The 20,129-nt window shown below is 40.3% G+C and overlaps 1 protein-coding gene across 6 annotated transcripts in view; it reads left to right on the top strand.

The window, feature by feature from the left end:
• The window catches only part of IRAG2 (inositol 1,4,5-triphosphate receptor associated 2), a 1,240,358-nt gene that overhangs the window by 55,733 nt on the left and 1,164,496 nt on the right, over positions 1 to 20,129 (top strand). For all 6 annotated transcript variants that reach the window (XM_044087670.1, XM_044087672.1, XM_044087673.1 and 3 more), the window contains exon 3: positions 14,361 to 14,971. In XM_044087670.1, coding sequence (XP_043943605.1) covers positions 14,380 to 14,971 — 592 coding nt within the window. In that variant the 5' untranslated portion in view covers positions 14,361 to 14,379. The remainder of the gene's footprint in view (positions 1 to 14,360; positions 14,972 to 20,129) is intronic.

Here is a 20,129-nt window from a genome sequence, read left to right as displayed (position 1 = left end):
ATCTACTTGGGTCCCTAGATCCCTTATTGCTACTTCATATTTCAGGGGGTTACCTCCTATGTGGTAGTTCGCGGGTACTCTGTTTTTTTCCAAAGGGGATTACTACGCATTTTTTGACATTTAGCTTGAGACCATGGCTTTGACACCATGCATCAGTCTCATTAAGGCCCTTCTGGAGGATATCCATGTCAGCCGGAGACTCTATTATAGCACCCAGTTTTCAGTCATCTGCAAACTTGGTCAGCCACAGCCCTTCAGTGCTTGCCTGTACTTTTGAGAAGTGTATGCCAAACAGGAGGGGCCCCAGGACAGAGCCCTGAGGCACACCGCTCATTACTGGTCTGGATTTGGACATAGATCCCACTACTCTTACTTTGTGGGATCTATCTGAGAGCCAGTTTGCGATCCATCTTGTGACGTAAGGGTTTATGCCCAGGTTGGTGAGTTTATACCTGAATGGGGAATGGTGTCAAATGCTTTAGCAAGGTCGTGTGTACCTCCTTTCCCTTATCTGTAGCCTGAGTAAGTGTCGCAAAGAAGTCCACCAGGTTCAGGAGGCATGATCTGCCCTTGAAGCCGAACTGTGTGGTGTCAAGTGTTTGGAGGTTCCCAATCTCTCCATTTATGAGTTCCCTAATGATTCACTCCATCGCCTTACAGATCAGACTGGTCAGGCTTATTGGTTAGTAGTTCCCAGGGTTGGTTGTGGGCCCACCCTTGTGCAGCAGAACCACCGTTGCTGTGTGTCATTCTATGGGCATATATCCTGTCGAGAGGCTGAGACTGTACAGGGTATACAGATGCGGGGTTAATTCATTTTGGAGCTCACATATGACACAGCCTGAGACACCATCTGGTCCCATGGAGGCAGTGTTTTTAGCTTTAGATAGAGCCTTGTTAACCAACGTATCAGTAATAATTGGACTTGCACAATCCCCTGGAATAGTAATAGGCCCTATAGGTGGTGGTGGGTGGGGGGGGCATTTGCAAATTTCTATCCGCCAAGATGTTGGCAATGTCAGTGGGGTCCGTATATTTTGTTCCATTTTGTACTAGCTCAGAACAGACCTGAGCATTGCCATTTAGGTTTTTGTTGTAGCCTTGGAAGGCCTTATGGTTATCCTTGGCATCCTTGGCAACCTTCTTTTCAAAATTGGCTTTAGTTGACTTGATGAGGGCCCTCAATGTCTTACTAATGCTGATCAGTGATGATTTTTCTATTTGAGATTTGGCCTTTTTTTGTATAAGTCTCCTCCTTTTATTGTATAATTTGCTTATGGCAGGGGTCCACCAGACTGGTTTCTTCTTGCTTGAGGAAGGAGTCTTGGTTTTATTTGGGATAGCACGGTTCATGCAATCCTGAAGATGTATATAAAGTGCCTTGGTGTAGGATTCTGAATCCTGGATATCATCATCCTTCTGCAAGGGAATAGTGAAGCTTTCCACTTCTGATGCAAGTAGTTTGAAGTTTGCTTTGGAAAGGTTTTTTACAATGGTTTCTTTGACTGGGGGATGTGGAGGGGTGAGGACGTCCAGGGTTATCAGTTTGTGGTCTGATCTGACCAGAGAGGGAGTGATAACGGGTGTGGTACAATGGGCGCCCATATTTGTGATGACTAAATCCAATTTGTTGTCCCCTCTAGTGGGAGAACATACCAGTTGTTCAAGGGCATTTGAATTTATAAATTCTATGAACAGCTGGGCATAGGAGTTAGAACTTTGGTAGTTTGCCCAGTCTATACCAGTGTAGTTGAAATTACCCAAAATGATGGTGTTGGGTAGGACCTTTATATTGCCTGCTGATAGTTGCGCATGGATGATCTCTGGGGCATCATGCTGCGCCACTAACCTGGAGATGTGGGTATCCTTGATGAATATGGATACATCTCCACCCTTTGTACTGCGATCCGGTAACTGAGGCCGGAAGGTATGATATGAATTGTAACCTGGTAGTGCTGGGGTGCTCTCTGCAGCCTTGAACCAGGTTTCTGTCACTGCACAAACATCAATTTTCTCTATACTGAGGAGTACCTCGAGTGCATGCATTTTGAGGTTAAGATGCCTGGTGTTGAGTAGCATTACCCTTAGTTTTTGGTTACCTGTGCTGGTTACGGTGGTTGGTTTGTCCTTTGAGCCTTGCCTAAAAAAGGCACTATGAGGATGGCAAGAGCCTTGGCCAGTATTCGAAAGCCTAGGGGTGACAGGTGCAAACCATCTCTGGCGAAACAGCGAGACTTGTCTATCATGTCATCCCAGGCAGACAGACACTGGATCCCCTTAGAATGACACCAGAAGCTTAGCCAGTTGTTGAAATTGATCATTTTGTCTTTGTATTGTGGTGGTATTCTAGGTGAAGGTCGTATGCTACTCTCAAGGTCAGGGCCATACCAGCTTGGGCTACATGATTAGACAGCTCCTCAATGTCTCTCTTCATGTAGTCCAGGGAGGTACGTCTTAGATATTCACACCAACATGTACAATGACAGCATCATACTTTCATACTTGTTCTGGAGTGACCTAAGTTCCTGTGTTATGTGGCAGATCCTAGCACCCGACAGGCAGCTGACAGTAACCTTCTTGTTCAGCCTGGTGAGTGGAACATCTGTGTGCCTTACTATAGAGTCTCCTATTACTAGCATGTTTGGTATGGTGTTTTGCCTTGGGGCTGTCGTGAGGCACACTGCTGAGGTGAATTATGTGTTTTCTGGCTTGTGTTTGGAGGTGCAGGTTGCTTGCTTGTCTGCTTTGGAGGGCCCTGTTTCTTTTTCAGATTGGTACCTAGTGCCTCCAAATATGTTTTTGTGTATTTATGTGTATGTTTTGCCAGTGCTTGTTTTGTAGATCCACATGTGACTGGTGGTGTGATGCTAGTGTGTCTCTTCTCCTCTTGACTGTTTTACAGTCATAGGTTGAGAGTGCTTAGCCTCCAGTCTGGCTGTGTATTTGCATCTCTCACAAGTGTTTGTGTCTAGAGGTAAGAGGAGAAGGGTTGTCTGTATACATGAGGCAGTTGTGACATTGCCTCAGGATGCCCAATTCCACCAGATGAACTGGAGAGTACACCTGAAGCTGACCTCTGGACATGCTTGGAAGAGTGAGTTTCACTTGTCTTGCGGACAGTCAAGGGTCTTGAGCTGTATTATAATAGTGCTGTCTAGGAGATTTGGAAAAGTGCTGATTTGGGTTATGCAAGTGCTGCAATAAGAGCAGTTGATCTGAAGCACTTGAGTTGAGGCTTGCCTAGTTCTAAGGGAAAATTGGCAGCGCAGACTTTGTGGAGCCAGGAATAGTATACCCCAGCTAACCGATGCTGCTCTGTGCGCAAGACCGCGCAAAAAGAGTTGCAGGGTTTTGAGAGAGAGATCATGGAGTTTGGAATTGACCCAAAATGGCCAATAAAACTACAGTTTCTAGGCAGTAACCACTCCTACAGGGACAGGCAGGCTGCTCAGTTTTAACCACTGCCATTGGTGAACACCGAGACTTCCCTTTAGCTCAAGTAAGCACTGGCCTCCAAGAAACTTACAAACAGTTCAGAACAGCAACTCTAACTGAACTTTCTTCTTGTCTCTTCCCTTTTCTGGATTTACACGTACCATCTTTCTTTGCTCCTCCTGTTCTAGGGAAGTTCAGCTCTGAGGATTTGATGCTAGTACATCAGTTATGTACCTTGGACTTGGGCATATGTCTGACATGGAAGACCATGGAAGACGCATTGAAGAGCCTAGGCTTTGGTACACTGGCTGGACATATGGTTATCCTTGGCAGGATCTTCCTTTTATCACTGTTGTAGTATTCTTTACAATAGTATGTTCCTATTTTACTGGAACAGTGATGACTACATCTACTGTTATGGTAAGTTCTTACAGAATTGTACTTCCCCTCATAATAGGTAAGCAAATGTACCATAATAGAGAATTGTAGGAATTTTAAGCATGAGTTTAACAGGGGAGTTGAGTGAAAGACTGTGTTTGGGAGTGGAGTAGAAGGTGTCTTGGGAATTACAGAAGAAGAGTTTAGACAAGAGTGAACGATTAGGAATGATGAAAAGGTGTCAACGGTATAAATAGCCTCAAGGAAAATGTATAGAAACGTATGTGTAAATCAAATGTCGAGGAATGAAGTTCTAGCTGTATAGTAGAGTACACCTGCGAGGTAGACGATGCCACATTTTATTTAATCTGGTTGTTCTGTGCATTGAAATAAGCAAGAGTCAGGTAGAATTTGAGATTGTATTTGATTTTACCTACAGTTCAATACTGCACTTCCTTCTTGTATTGTGAGCAGTGACTTGCAGATGTTTTTTGAAACTGTTTGCATTTAGTGTTTACCAAACAAAGTGGAATACAATATCAAACTGATTTGCAAGATGAAAATGCCACTTAACAAAAATCCTTTTACTGGTTTGTCGAGTTTCCACCAACTTGAAGGAAAATGCTAAAATGACAGCTATGGCAGTTGAGCAGTAATCCGTGATGGGTTTTGGGCTGTGAAGTTATTTACTCATGACTGCTGCATTTTAGACCATGATGGCAAAGCCTGAGCAGCTAAGAACTGCAAAGTCTGTACACCTTCCCCCACAATTTATTCTAATACTTTGGCTCAGCATTTGTAACATTTTATTATTTTTTGTTGTTTTTGCATATATTGCTTACTGCTGAAAACTTGTTAAAATATAAATATATGTTGGTAAACATCCTTGTCAGTACATGGCCACTGCTCATAGGGGGAAAAACATATTGCAGTTCAGTGAGATCTGCAAAGTTATCCTAAAAATGTATGTCAATAGTATTTGTATACAATGCATCTGGTTTCATAGGTTGCCAAGTGGATATACAGCCTTTTTTGTTATTATTATTATTATTATTCAAAGCTAACTCCCTACCTTTTTGTTGGCACCTACAAAAATGTATAGACATGTTATTTATTTATTTATTTTCTGTTATATTTGACTGGGGAGTGTCCGGGTGAGCTAGTGCCCTTATTTTAGTGGAGGTCTGGGGAGGAAAGCTCCAAAGGTGTACAATGCAATAAAAATAGCAATACAGATACATTTCAATAAAAATAGCAATAGAGAATTTTGGTAGTTAAAATACATAAGCTACATACATGTATATTGTTTACAGATAAAACAATAATATAAACAAAAAGGAAAATGTTAAAGTAGAATAAGTTGTATGTTTTGGTTTAAAAAGAGAGTTAAGTAAGTATAAGGTTTTGTATGCAGAGTAGCAGAAACTTAAAAGGTTACATAAGAATTTCCGGGAGCAGAATATAGAAAAAGCTTTGAAGGTTGCATAGGATGAAGTAGTTAATGGTAAGTTTAGTAAGTTTAGTTTGACTGTACTTAAAAGGTAGGTAATAATCAGGGAGGGTGAGTACAAGGGTAGGACCAGTGTTTTTTAAAAGTGGTCTTTAGTTGCTAGCTTAAATTGTTTGCAGTGAGTCAGGGTCCTTATTTCTAGTAGGAGTTTGTTCCATGCAGTAGAGGGATGGTAGCTATACAAGTTACACCCTGTGTTGGATTTGGAATTATGGAATTTTTAGTAGGTCTTGGGTTGAGCTTAGGAGAAGTCTGGTAGTGGAGTAGTGAGAGATGAGAGAAGATGGACTTGGGCAGAAATCAGGCTGATACAGGATGGAGTGTATGATTTGGAATTGAGACTGTAGGAACAGGTGAGGTAGTTCGGGGCAGTTCAGGTATTTTACGGAGAGAGTGTGTGCGATTTATATGTTTGTTGAGCTGCAAATCTAGCTATTTTGTGGTAGGTTGATTCTAATTTGGTAAGTAGGGAGGAGTTCAGATTTGTGAGTATTTGGGAACAATAGGTTAAGCATGGTAGAAGCTAGGCATGGGTAGGGGAAATCTTAGCTTTCACTAGTTAGGAATTTGTTGTTTCTGTACAGTAGTCCTAGCTTTTGGTGCTTTTTTTGATACACTTGTTAATGTGAAGATCGAATTTTAGTTGGTTGTCAATGGTAACGCCAAAGAGTTTTGTGATAGTTTCGACTTCTATAGGAGTATTGTTCAGGGACCTTATGGAGAGGGAAAGTTTAATGCGATTTGCAGATTTAGGTAGAAGGAGTAGTAATTTTGTTTTCTGAGGGTTGAGGATGAGCTGATTATTCGGGAGCCACGTCTCTACTGAGTTGAAAGATGTTTGGGTATTTGTTAGGAGTTCTAAGGGGGAATTGGCAATAGTGAAGACTGTAGAGTCATCTGCGTATTTGACAATGTTATATTGAGGAGAAGAGGAGTGGAGTGAGTTGGTGAAGGTATTAAGAGTAGAGGGCCAAGAATAGAACCTTGCGGAACACCATTTCTTACTGAGAGATGGGGTAGATAGGCTGCAGTCAGTACAATGGGACTAAACACTATCAGTGGAGAAGTTTAGGTCTATAAGTTTACAAAGTAGCAGAGTAAGTGAGACAGTGTCAAAAGCCTTAGAAATTCAAGGAATAGATGGGATATGAGTTTGTGATCATCTTTAGCAAGGGCTAAGGTGTTGAGAAATGATAGTTGAGCTGTGGTTGTACTATGCTTGGGACGGAAGCCATGCTGTGTTGGGAGTGAGAAATTTTTCTTGTAAGAGATGATGCATAACTTGTTTGTGTATACATTTCTCAAGGATTTTGGAGAGAGGGGAGAGGATAGAAATAGGTCTGAAATTAGATATTTCTGTGGACTTATCTCCTTTATGAATAGGAAGAGTGTAAAACTGTTTCTAGATGGAACATTAGACTCTGAGATGTAGTGGTTGATTAGTATAGATACAGGCATAGCTAGGGAGTGTGCAGCAATCCGGAGAGAGTAAGAAGGAATATTGTCTGCTGATACAGAGCATGGTTTGAGTTTTGAGAGTAGAGTTCCAATATAGTCAGTGGAGACAAGTTTGAGGGAGGAGTTTACTGAGATAGTGGTTGAGGGGGTGTATAGGGAGGTTTGAAGTGTTTGAAAGGGTGGGGTTAAATAGTTTGGAAATGGATTCGATAAAGTAGGTGTTGAAGGTATTGGCAGTTTCTTCAGGTGACTTCTCAGGACATGGGTTTGGTGAAGTTTGGTTACCTGGATGTAGTATTTGCTTTATAGCATTCCAGAATTTTTTGGGATCAGATTTTAATGTTTTGGGGGGATTATAATAGCCTCCTTTTTTTTTTTGTCCAAGTTGTTTTGTCTAATTTCTAAGTTCTTTAGGAGGTCAGCTGGAAGTTTGGTTTGTATCTAAGTTTTCCATACCATAAGGGTACAGGTGTTTTTAGCCAGGGTGAAATGTTTGCCTTTAATCAATCTTTATTCAGTGGAGCTAGAAAATTTAAAATATTTAGGAAAGTTGAGTTGAAGGCATTTACTGCTTCATTGAGTGGGAGCCAAGTAAGGAAATTCCAGTTAATTCTAGATAGGAGGGTTTTAAAAGTGTCTTGGTTAAAATTTGAAAGTTTGCGGTAGGTGATAAGCCGGCGTGGTTTGGGGAGGTGGGTGATGTATCATCACTTTTATAGGTGAGTGGTCGCTCAGGGCATGAGGTAGAGTTTCAACATTATGGTATTTGCTGGGGTTAGAAACAAGTATCCAATCTATCAAGGAGATTGAAGATTGAGAGTTTAGTAGGAGTACGTTTGGAGATTAGTTGTGTAAATCCATGGAGGTCTGTGTGTTGTGGAGGGTTTAGATTATTAAGATTATGCCAATTAATGTTTACATCCCCAAGAAGGATAGTTTCAATAGGGAAATTTAGGGAGCGATATGACAGTATATTTCCATTAATGGGATGATGTCCTCTGGTGGAATGTATGTGGCTACTACTGTGATGGTAGTAAAGTCATTGGGTTTGAGGTTTGCTATTAGTACTTCAGCAGATGTAAAGGAGGGAATGTGTTCTTTAGGAAGGAAGAGAGTGAGGTAGTTGGAGTAAACTAAAGCAACAATGCCAAGATCGCTTAAAGAAAAAAGGTGGAGAAGTATATTATAACCTGGAGGAAGAATGTTTTTATCTTGGTTTTAAGGTTTAAGCCAAGTTTCTGTGACAGATAATGTATGGGGTATGAAGAGATACCCATGCATGAAATTGGCTTAGTTTGTTAAAGTATTGATGGAATAGAAGATGATTTTCTATTTGGAGGTGATATTTTGCGGGGTGTTAGGAATAGTGGTGGGACCAGAGTTTGAGTGTATATCGCCTGACAAGTAGAGTCCTTGGCAAGTCATAAGCTTTCATTTTTTGTGGGTAGCTGTGAAACTATTTTGTTTTATACTTGGATGTACTATGGTTGAAAGGAGGAGTTTTTATTTTAGGGAGTAGTATATTCATTAGAAGGATAGATGCAGAGATGAGTGTGGGTTGCTGAGGGTAAGAAAAGCGGTTTAGGTGCGGGTAGGTGGCGGCTTTATGTATAGGGGTTAAGAGCGTGTGAGGTGATGTGTAGGAAGAGCAGTGCAGATACAAGTAGGACAGGAATGATTAATTCTGGCACGTTTGAAGAGGAGGAGAGGGCTTTAATAGCGTGAGTTGGTTGAGAGTTTGTGGAGGAGTTGTAAGGTGGGGAGAGAGTTTGTAGTGGGTGTTAGCTTGTGTAACAGGAAGGGGAGTTTGGTTGGGAGGGACCTGTGGTTAGGTATAAAGGAAATGATATGGGGGTGGGTGGAAGGGAAGCAAAGTGAGCCCGAGTGCAGCGGGGCTACACCGGCGACAGAGGAAAGTACAAAAAGTAATCAAACAGCCAGTGTCCGGGGAAGATAAACAGCCAGATTTAAGGGCAATTAGACAAGCTAGATTCTAAAAGAAAGAAAGGTCTTTTCTTTTCTGTTTTTATTTTTCTTTAAAAACGGGGAGCTGCAGTTCACTGACAAGTAGGAAAATAATGTAGTTATGCCAGGGGTTTTAGGAAAGGGACATGCAGTAAATTAGGAGTCAATAGAGTACTGGAATATGGTATATGCAAGCACACGACTGGGGATTCCTATGAAGCAAGGACAGAAAAGTTGTCAAAAGATGGTGCCTTTCTGCATCAGTTTTTTGATTCCTCTGTAATTAAGCAGGAGTGGGAGGGAGACGTGCAGGTTCAAGGTGGGGGAGGGGGATAGACACAAAGTAATACAAGGATGTGAGCCAGAAAAACTGGACTAGGCCAGCTGCTAAGAAAACAATCGGGGAAACCAAGCTCAGTCAATTCCAGGTTAGTGTAGTATCTTCCTAATAACTACAAATCTTGTGCTGCTAATCTAGTACAATGTGGTGAAAAAGACCACAATTTCTGTAGGGAAAAACAATTGAAGTGTGGGCTACAGGTACATACGTAAACCTTTTCCAAGAGAAAGAAAGTAGTTTTAAGTAATTGACCTACGAGTACAATAGGAATAGAAAAAATGGTGGGGGGGGGGGCAGTAGTGTGCACGCTTTACAGTAAGGCTATAGCAAAATGTCCTCAGTTTAGAGGACAGATTAAATACAACTCTAACATGTAGCTGAAAGCACTTTAGTGTTCCACCGACACATTTTAAAATGCTTTATTACTAGGTATTGGTGGCCATTTGATTATATTCTAACTGCCCATTTGCATCTTTCTGAATGTATACTTGCTCATAGACTTCATTATTATAATGTAACTACTGCAAGGTCACTGTTTGGGCAGGATCCCTGCATACTTTATTGGGGTGGTTCTTTCTTGACTGTTGGGTGCTGTGGAGTAAATAAAATGAGTGAGGGTGAACAATATTTTGCATGTGGGCTGCTGCCGCCCCTCCCACCCCCAAAGAGGAGTGCTTCTTTTGATGAGAGTAAGGAAATTAGTCTCAATCAGTTGTGACTGATTAAATTTTTAGCTGGTTTAAGCATCAGTCATGATCTGAAACAGGTTAAATGTTGGCACAGAGAGAGACCACCCTGAATATTACCCAGGTGACCTGAGGTCTGTTAACCATTGGTCATGATCTGAAATGAGCTAAATGTTGGCACAGGGAGAGAGCCCTAAATATTACCCAGGTGACCAGAGGTCGGTTAAGCACATCAGTCATGAACTGAAACTGGCTAAATGTTGGCACAGAGAGAGAGCCCTGAGTATTACCCAGGTGACCCAAGGTCATTTAAGCATCAGTCATGATCTGAAACAGGCTAAATGTTGGCACAGAGAGAGAGAGAGAGCCCTGAATATTACCCAGGTGACCTGAGGTCGGTTAAGCATCAGTCATGATCTGAAACTCAATGTTGGCATAGAGAGAGAGCCCTGAATATCACTCGGGTGACCCGAAGTCGGTTAAGCATCAGTCATGATCTAAAATGGGTTAAATGTTGGCACACAGAGAGAGAGAGCCCTGAATATCACCCAGGTGACCCAAAATCGGTTAAGCATCAAACAGGCTAAATGTTTGCACAGAGAGAGCGCCCTGAATATTACCCAGGTGACCAGATGTCAGTTAGTGGATTGGATACCTGCTGCACCTGGCTGGAAAATTACTAAAAGGAGTTAATCCCACTCAACATTTGTCACTGGGTGAGGGGTGGTGCCCATGTCAAATGCGGTGATTTCCACAGTTTAAGCACTATCCCACAGTCCTACTCTACACATACTCCTACAGTATTCCATATGCAAATGTTATCTTAGCTGTCTAGATTTTTTTTTTTGGGGGGGGCTATATGTACCTACTTTTCAAGAGCCTTTATACCATTTTGAGTGCCTGCAGAATGAGTTATGATGCTTACTTGCGCATTTTATTGTTGACTTCTGTATATTTTCTTGATTGGCTGACTACTGCTTGCTTATCGGAACCCTGGAAAAAATTGTGATGGCACTACACCTCTTAAATGGTTTGTGAAATTCTTGCAGGAGGTAGGCCCTGTTAATGGGGGTGCCCGAAACTTTATACGAATATCCCATTGCTCTCTTTAACAGTGACTTCTATTGTTCTTGGTGCTGTTCTAAATGCAGGCAACCTTTTTTTTTAATTTCTTAGGATGCTTCCAATTCCATTGCTGTCTCACTGGTGGTGAAACCTAAGAATTATATGGGAGTGGTTGCTAATTAATGAGTATTACAAATTCTGTCAAGGCTTGGTGCATTAAGTTTGGTACTATTAAGCAATTTGCAGGTACACCCTTAATTCCATGATTAAATAGCAAGCCTGCTGAGAAATTCATTGTGTTTATTTCTTAGGTTTTTGGCTAGATGTTGTTTGACTAGTACACAGAGCAGACCAACTAAAATACAAGCTAAGGTGAAGTTTGTATTTATGGCCAGTGTTTTTCACTTGAAGATGGAGAAGCTATTGGGGAAAATGTGCTTATAACAAAACTTGAACATGTATAAACTATATTTTCTTTTTCTTAATAGTCGTTGGAACAACACTGTATATCCTGTGTGAAAACAAACTTGCTACCCATTATGAAAGGATTTTTCTTTAATAGGATGTCTAAAATATGAACCTTTGTGAACAAAAAAAAATTGTATCAATTACATAAACTGCATTTTTATGTAGCCCTAATAGCCTGTTTATTATTCTTTGGCTAATGGGGGAAACATATATATTACTTTATTCCATATCACGGTCTGGATACCAGGGCTACACACACGCATGTAACTGGTTTAAGTTTCTTGTGAAAAGGCTTCAAGTGTTAAAGAATCCATTACAGGAGCACTGTATACTTCACTGCTCCTGCACTTGAAATGTGAAAGGCAATTTTTACTGGTATGTGAAAAACTAAAAGTGAATTTAAATACAGAATTTGCATTTGGGAGCATCATCATCATCATCATCATATGTTGTATGATATGTTGTATGCTCAGGCAAGAGGGCAAGGTTTCTGGTTTATAGTAAAGTGTAGGGGCAGTATACACCAGAAACAATAGACTGCTGTATGGCATCAGCTGAAATGGAAGATGATGGTGAAAACGATATCTGATAGTTGTATAACACGATATATTTACAACACATTTTCTAGCTGCTTTTTGTCTGATAATTAGAAAAAGAATATTCTGGCCAATGTTCTTAAGTGATTTTTTTTTCAGAAATTAAAGGATGTACATAAACTGCTGGAGGTGTCATATTCCTGGTGCTAGGTATGAATGAGATACTGCAGGAGGCGTTGTGTGGCAAAGCAACCTAGCCTTCATTTCAGTTGTATTATATTGATAGTGCCAATTAAATTTTTGTGTGTAGTTAAAATATTTCTTTGTGTTGCAGTTGATTGTGTGTAGCACCACCTGGAGTGGCAGGCAGTGTATAAGTACTACTAAACAGTTCTGTACTTCAATTAAGGCTGTACAGATCAGTTTTGAATTGAATTAAGCAGCTAATTGCTTTTACAAATTCTGGGGTTTGCCTTTCAACCTATGAATCAAATGGGTAAAATGATTTTAAATTATTAGAGCCAAAAGTAGAGGGCTTTATTTAATATATTTTATCCCTTGTTTCATCTCTGTCTTCATTATCAGATTATAACTGTAGTTTTAAGCATCCTTTTATGGTCGCAATGTTCTCAAATAACTCTACTTTTGGTGAGTAAACTTTCATTTTTTGGTGTGTTGGGTTAATCAAATTTAAAACAAAACACTCAAGTGCTTACTGGATAAGTGTAATTGAAATAAATTGGCTAGATATATACATTTTAATAGAATTAGGAGGGTGAAACCAAAAGAACACTTGCATTTAGACATGGCCATGAAAATGTAAGGGGACCACTATGGACTTGAAAAATGGCCTTGGGTTCAAGGTCGGGGCCCCATAGACTGAAAACTGTCCAAGGTCGTCTTAATCCACTGCAACAGTCCTGCTGTATGGAAAGGGAAAATGTATGCTGATTTGGACACTCAGTCCCTATTTTGGGTTTAGATTAGGGTAATTTTTAATTAGTTCAGATATATAAAGCATTGTGTTAAAGTACTCTAAAACAAGATAAATATTTTGTTGACATACTTTTAATTAAAAACAATTAATACAAACTGCTGCTGTTGCACTCAAGACTAGTGGGTATTGAGGCCATGTTCAGCTGTGAGTAAAGTGGTTAAAAGCCTCCTGTGAGGATGTCGATACATATTTCACTTAGAGCAGTACCTGCTTCTATTTCTAGTATCCAGATCAGTTTGTTTGATATGTCTGAGAGACGGACAAAAATGCCCTCCCCCCTTGATATGCGCACTGTATTTGTTGTTTTTCTTGTTCAGCAGCAGTGCCACTATACAACTACGGTGTTTCAGGACATTTTATTTCATGAATGTTTCCAGTTTTAAGCAGTGACACATTATCTTTATTCAGTACACCATACGTTATCTTTAAGGATACAAGCTGATGTGTTTCCAGTTTTAAGCAGTGACACTATCTTTATTCAGTGCACCGTACGTTATCTTTTAAGGATACAAGCTGATGCACGTGGTTCATCTTGAGTTGCTACAGTTTTTTTATGCTCCTCCTGGGCTGCTGTACGTGGCTTAAGCTTCCATCCCCATTTGCCCGTGGCCTTAACTGCAGGGTTTTGTTTATGATCTAAACCATTTTGACTATTTTGTTTTTGTATTGAAATTGTATTTTTTTACTGGCATGCAAGCAAGTTTTAATTAAAGATGTACATGGCCTGAATTTTCAGTATTTGTTTGATAACCCTTTTCACCACTTAAGCACCATCTGTGCCAGATAAATGGTCAGGTATTTTTAGGTAAGTAGTCTTTTACTTTCTGGTACTAACTCCCATGCCATGTGAATAATAATCTATCAAATATGCCATTGTAGCACAGTTCTGGCATAATTACACTTCCCCAGCCTGCCTGAAAAATGTATTTTAATCCTTAAAGGTCGTGTCTAAAGGTGTGACCCATGCCAAATAGGCACTTTTCTTTTCACACACAGTGTATGCAAACTTTTTTTGTTTGAAAGGAAAAACACATTTTGCTCCTTTAAACCTGATCTCTAGCTTTGTAATTCTTAACACACAAAAGGAAACTGAAAGGCTGCAAGACCAGTTTTCAGTGTCCTAGCAAGTAATGTATAATCTACTTTATAGAAGACAGGAAATCAATTTAATTTATTATCTCTGCTATATGAATTATTTTTAGGCGATCTAATACAATGTGACATGAATAATTAAAAAATTCTTGAGCTTTGTTAATGTGGGGAAAAAAAATCACACTGGGGAAAATTGTATTCACTTTGCCAGCTTCTGACAGATGATACAAAGTGGATGACATAACTGCTTGTTCTGTTTAAAATGCGTGAATTTTATTTAACTTTTATACATTTCACTTGGATGAATATATGAAATCATTTAATTATATTGTATTGATAACTGAATACTTGTATATCAAATGAAATTTGGAATTACTCTAAATGATTTTTCTGCACCCAAGTTTAATATCTCCTTGCTCTCTCTTTTCAGAAGAAAACATAACTAGTTAATGATGGCTGCAGAAAGTGGCAAACGCCATAACCCGGTAGACAGCATATGCAGAAAGCTACGGACTATAAGAATGAGAGATCAGGAATCACAAAGTTCATTACAGATTCCCAAATTTCAGTCAAAGAATTTTGACACGCCACAGGACAATCCAAGGAAAAATCTTGAACTAATGTTAAAGAACAGAACTATAAGAAGTCAAGAGAAATGCACAAGGCACTCTGGGAGACACGAGAATGTCTGTGGAATTCAGTCTCCATCTTACGGCTTGGACTACATGAAGACTAAGCGCTTTAACAGTCCTGCTGTCACAATCACTGAAGAGGGCATCAGACCATTAAGAATTCACAGGACTCAGAGCAGCTCTACACCAGTGTCTGGAAAGGAAGAAGCTTGTAATTTCACCCCACTTAGAATTCCAAAAACTGGAGAAGAAACTGAAGGCAGTGGCCATCTTTTACATACTCCAGCAAGTCCTGTCAATTTTATCAATTTAAGTTTCAATACATCTTTACCAACATGCTTGCCAACAGCAGATTTTTCTACCCTTCGGTCGCCTGTGATCAAAAGGCTTTCACTTGGTGAACCAACAAGTGAGCGTACCTTTTTATGCCTTTGCGTGTTTTCATTTCTCTGCCTGTGGGTTTAGGGTAGAAATTGTATTTTACAGTGTAAACTGCAAACCAGAGTATAGGTTATCTTGGAATTCAAGCAAAGGTAGGTTTTGACTCCAAGCTTATGACTGTTGGAACTGTCTGTCTTTGCTGGTTGGCCTAAGGTAATTTGCATTTATTGTTTTGACATTTTCCTTCTGCGATTTGGATACAGTTCTACTGTATCATAGCAGCTAAGCAGCACGAATTTAAGAATTTTCAGGGCTAGAACTCTATGTATGTGTTTTAACATTTATGTTTTACACTTGGGGATACTTAAGATTATTCTTAACACACCATTTGCATATGAAAGCAGTGTTAATAAGGTGGTTCAGACTCCTTACAAGCAAGATCATAGCATTTGTCAGTGACCTTAAGATCATAGCAGTGTTTGTCAGTGACCTTCCCTCCAGTGATCTCAAGGCCATTTATTTCATGTGTATTTTCTTTCAGCCATGTTAATTCAGGCAAGCTAATGACCAATAGGGCCCTTAATAAGCCTAGCCATGTAACCCAAATGTGAGCCACAAATCTGATTTGTATAGCCTGTGATTTACCGACTGCTGCTCTGTCTAACAGAGACATAGGACCCAGGTCAGGGGTGAATTACCCATCCATTTGTCCAAGTTATGCTAACAGGAATAAGGAGGAACTCTGCTTCACATGGATGGGTAGCCTGTTCCAGAGAATGGGAATGGTCTCTCTCCAACATGTTTATGTCACAAGCAACATTTAGGTAATCTAATCTAGTACCTCTGATGCTGTTTGTTTTGCAGATATGCAAAAGGTTATCAAAGCAGGGTGGATGAATGCCTTGTATGCCAGGCAAAGATCAGCTCTCAGAAGTCTGTATGATACAATGTACAGAGAGGGCTTTGAGGTGATCCGCATAGGACATTGTTTACTCCCTGTATCCTTTTTGTAAGGAGTCTTTCTGGATGTTCCTGTTGCTGCACTAAAGCTATAAAAGAGGACTCTATGATCCTCCAAAGACAGCCAGATCCTATTTCTGTGACCCACTCTTGCCCCTCATCAGCCAAGTGACAATTTTTTTTAGAGAGAAAAAAAATGGAACTGCAGTCTGGTACCTGGTCCTCCTGAATTCAGGAGCCATTCAGGTCATGTTTCTGTGCCCCACCTCAACCCCTCCTTCCTTGGCTGAACTTCAAAAACAATGACCAGATAAGCTCTTATTTTTTTCTTTAAACTGTAGCAAACTGCTTGCTATATGCTGTTGCTATGTCTCTGCATGTGAAATGTGAAAAGTTAAGGCACCTATCTATAATGCATGTGTGCGTGCTTATATGCATGTATATTTCTGTATAAACTGTAACAAGCTACTTGTTGCATTTGTAGCAAACAATTTCTTCAGTTTAGACCACGCATACAGTGATGCATTGCTCATTTTTTTCCACAAATGCAAGACTGACATCGAAGTCTTTATGCAGTAAAGAGCAGTCATGATTAACTGATTGTGCCCTCTAGCATTTTGCTCCCGTGGTGACTTCCCCCTTTTCCCCCACCCTAACTATGTGCCTGTTTCTGAGGTCTAGATATGTAGCTTGTACTGATTTGCCTTCATCCATCGCTTTGGGATAACAGGGTTATGCAGGCAAGATCTACACTTGATAAATCCAGGCTGGCTTGGGTGGATTGTTTGCAGGTTTCCCATGTCCTCTCTTACCAAGTCCATAATAATCCTATCCATAGCCTCACAGATGAGGCTGGTCAGATTTATGGGTCTATAATTAACCTGATCCATTGACATCTCACTTTGTGTAAGGGGATAACTCTTGCTATCCTTCTTTAGCATGAAGCCTATTTGGTGGTTGATACCGAGTAGTTGGACTAGTTGGCAGCTTGGCATGATATCTAGACTATGCAGCTAGTGTTCTTGGCCTTGGACTTGTTCTTGGGAGAATTTGAGAGGGAGGTTATAGCTGTTGATATATGATCTGTGAATCGGGTGGGACTTTGATTTCATCAGGGTATGGAGTTCTGTGTTAAGTTTAGAAAGACCATGTTTAGCATCTTGAGAGTTACTTTCTCGTGTCCAGTGAGTTTTTGTTTTGTTATAGCGCCTGTTTATATTTGGATTCCACCATAGAGGCTTGTTCTAATATTTTGCATTGTATTTACTTCCAAGAGAGGCAGATGCATCTATGTATCTGTTTACATATGCATAGAATTTTGGTAGCAAAGAATTCCAGATAAGCTGTGGGGGTCATCAGTTTGGATGGAGAGTTTGACTTGGGTCAGATCATTTACCTAATCTCCGAGTACTGAGATGCATACTGAAAGATGCTTCTGGGCCCAGGTTTATGGTGAATGTGACTGATTTGTGGTCCATTTTGACCAGAGAGGTAGTGACAGTTTGTAGGGAATAAAGTTGTCTCATATTGGTAAGGACCAAGTCCAGGATTCCAGTCTCCCCTGATTGGAGTGTGGACTAACTAGTCCAGAGTGTGTGTATTAATGAAGTCCAGAAATTTCTGGTTTTGCATATTTGAAGATTTTTAAGTCTCCTAATGGTAGTTTGGTGTCCTGGAAGAATGGTGCTTGGATTAATTCATTGGGATTCCATAGTAGTTTAGGTAGAGGAGGTATGCTCTAAGATGGACCGAGTGGGGGCTCTTTAATTAGCTGCAATATAATTTGGGGCATTGGGGGCTATTAATAGTGACTTGCACATGTAGGATTTCCATGTCAGGATCTTGCCTAATGAGTTGGAAGTGATTTTTTAAGAATATTAAGATACTACCATCCTTTGTTCATTCATCTAAGGTGGTGGGCCTGAACATGTGGTAGGTATTGAAACCCTTCTCTGGAGTGCAGTTATGGGTCTTACAAGGTCTACGTGACTGCATATATAAGATTTCCAGGGTAAAGAGCGCTCGTGAGGAGTGGAACCTTTTGTTTAGGCTACCAACAGTGAGCAGCAATACCATTTTATGTTGTCCAGATTCTGTTTTGTTATGTTTTCAGATTTAGAAAATGGATATATTCCATAAAAGGCACTATCTATATGGACAAGAATTTAGACAATGTACAAACACCTTTTGGGGGAATAGGTGTAAGGTCATCCCTTGCAGTGAAGTTATATATATTTTCTTACAAGCATTTATAAATGTACCCCTTTTTTCATATTGTGGCATTCATGGTGATGGTGGAATGCTGCTCAGGCTTAGGTTTGCATGTGCCTTGGACACACTGACAGCTCCATCTAGTTTCTCCCCATATGACCTAGGGAGATAAATCTCACGTAAATTTGCACTCCTGTACACTGACTGTGATGCGTACTTGTGTGTGGATCTCCTTGCACAGCTTTGTGATTGGTGCATCTGTGTCTTGCTGTGGCATCATCTATGACTAATATATTGGACTGTGTGCAAGTTTGCCTTGTAGGCTTTTGAAATATTTCTTGGGTTCCATTTATTTGGCCGTTTTGGTTCACGTAGATCACCTAAAAGCCTTGTATATGTAAGTCTGTGTGACTGTCATGAGCTTTATGTTGTAGTACAGTGATATTGGCATACTGACAGCCTACTTGTTCTTTGCAGTGGTTTAGTGCGGGCAGTTTGCCTCCAGTAACAGTTACACGCTGCCCATTTGTTTAGGCAGATGGTTGTCATTGTACTAGAGACAATTGCTACATTGTCTCAGGATGCACATTTCAACCATCATGGCTACAGCGAGAGTTGGAAAGTTCAAGTCCATGGTTCCAGATGCTTACTAATGTGAGCTAAGGGGGAAGTAGCACCTGAGGGGTTTAGAGTTGATTGTACTTTTAGTCAGAGCACTCCAGTAAAGTATAAATCAACTCACTCGCACTCTGCAAAACTACTGATGGAAAGAGTTAAGATATTGGTTTGTGGTATGCTAGTAAATGCGCACAGAGGAAAAAAATTGGTTGGAGTAGCCACCACCAGGTAATAAACAAATCACTCTTTTTATGCAGTCAAAATGAGCATTCAGATTTAGCAGGCTGTATCCATTTACAAGCTGTGAATAATTGTTGGGCCTGTATTTTTTGCATTAAGAAACCTCCAATAGTAAATAGACCCTTCATTATATATTTATACTTAACATGCTGGATAGCCTAGGCTGGCCCAAATACGAGTCACTATAGTTTAGATTGCATTTGCTAGAAACTACAAAATAGTCTAAAGGGGTGCGAGTACTTTGTTTCCAATTCTCAGTCATACACTTTTAGTGGTTGTAGAAAGGCAGATCTGTGTACACTTCATGGAATATTCCAGCTTGGGACACTAAGGCAGGGTAATATCACTGGCTGATTACACTGACCTGCAATGGTGACCAAGTGCATAAAGGTGATCTCAAGTTATACCACTGTAGGTGTGCTTAACTCCCTGCAGTGAGGTATTTGCTTGCTGCTAGGCATGGCATGAAATTTGCTAGCACATCGTGTGTGCCCCAAAAAAGTTTAGCAAGAAATACACCTTGGGTATTTAAAGGAGAACTTTATTTCAGAAATGATATCCATGTTTTGGGAGTGTATATATAAAGGATCCCTTCTAAGTATCTCTTCTGGTTATGGAATAATGTATTGTGTAGCATGTCTAATAGTGATATGGAAAGATGATTAATGCATTATTGCCAGTGGTTTACAGTAATGTGACTACTTAGAACAGCTCCAGCCTTGAGATCTATGAGGCAGTTCTTTGTAATGTCAGAGCCTCCACACGGTGAGGATTGTTTCACCATGGCAGCATGGAGAGTTGGTGAGTAGCGGTATATGGGGTTATGTCCTTCCAGCTTCAGGATCTTTGATGTCAAGAGCCTCCATACGGTGAGGATTGTTCCACTATGGCAGCATGGAGAGTTGGTGAGTAGCAGTATATGGGTTATGTGCATTTAGTTTCAGGATCTATCAGTCTTCTGCGGAAGTAAAATTTCCCTTTCAGTAGATTTTGTTGACAGTACATTTTGCCATACTGCAGTATTGGTTTCATATCATCATGTAGGGAATTGAAAAGAGATTCCAACAAAGTAAACTCCTTAGATACACAATGAAGTTTCAGACAGTAGAATCATCCATCAATTCCTTTTATTTGACACACGAAGCATAAAAATTGGC

Source organism: Protopterus annectens, chromosome 11.part0 (assembly GCF_019279795.1).
Source record: "Protopterus annectens isolate FY-2018-M chromosome 11.part0, PAN1.0, whole genome shotgun sequence".
NCBI lineage: Eukaryota > Metazoa > Chordata > Ceratodontiformes > Protopteridae > Protopterus > Protopterus annectens.
The sequence above is the reverse complement of the archived record's forward strand: the minus strand, read 5'-3'. Positions and strand labels throughout refer to the sequence as shown.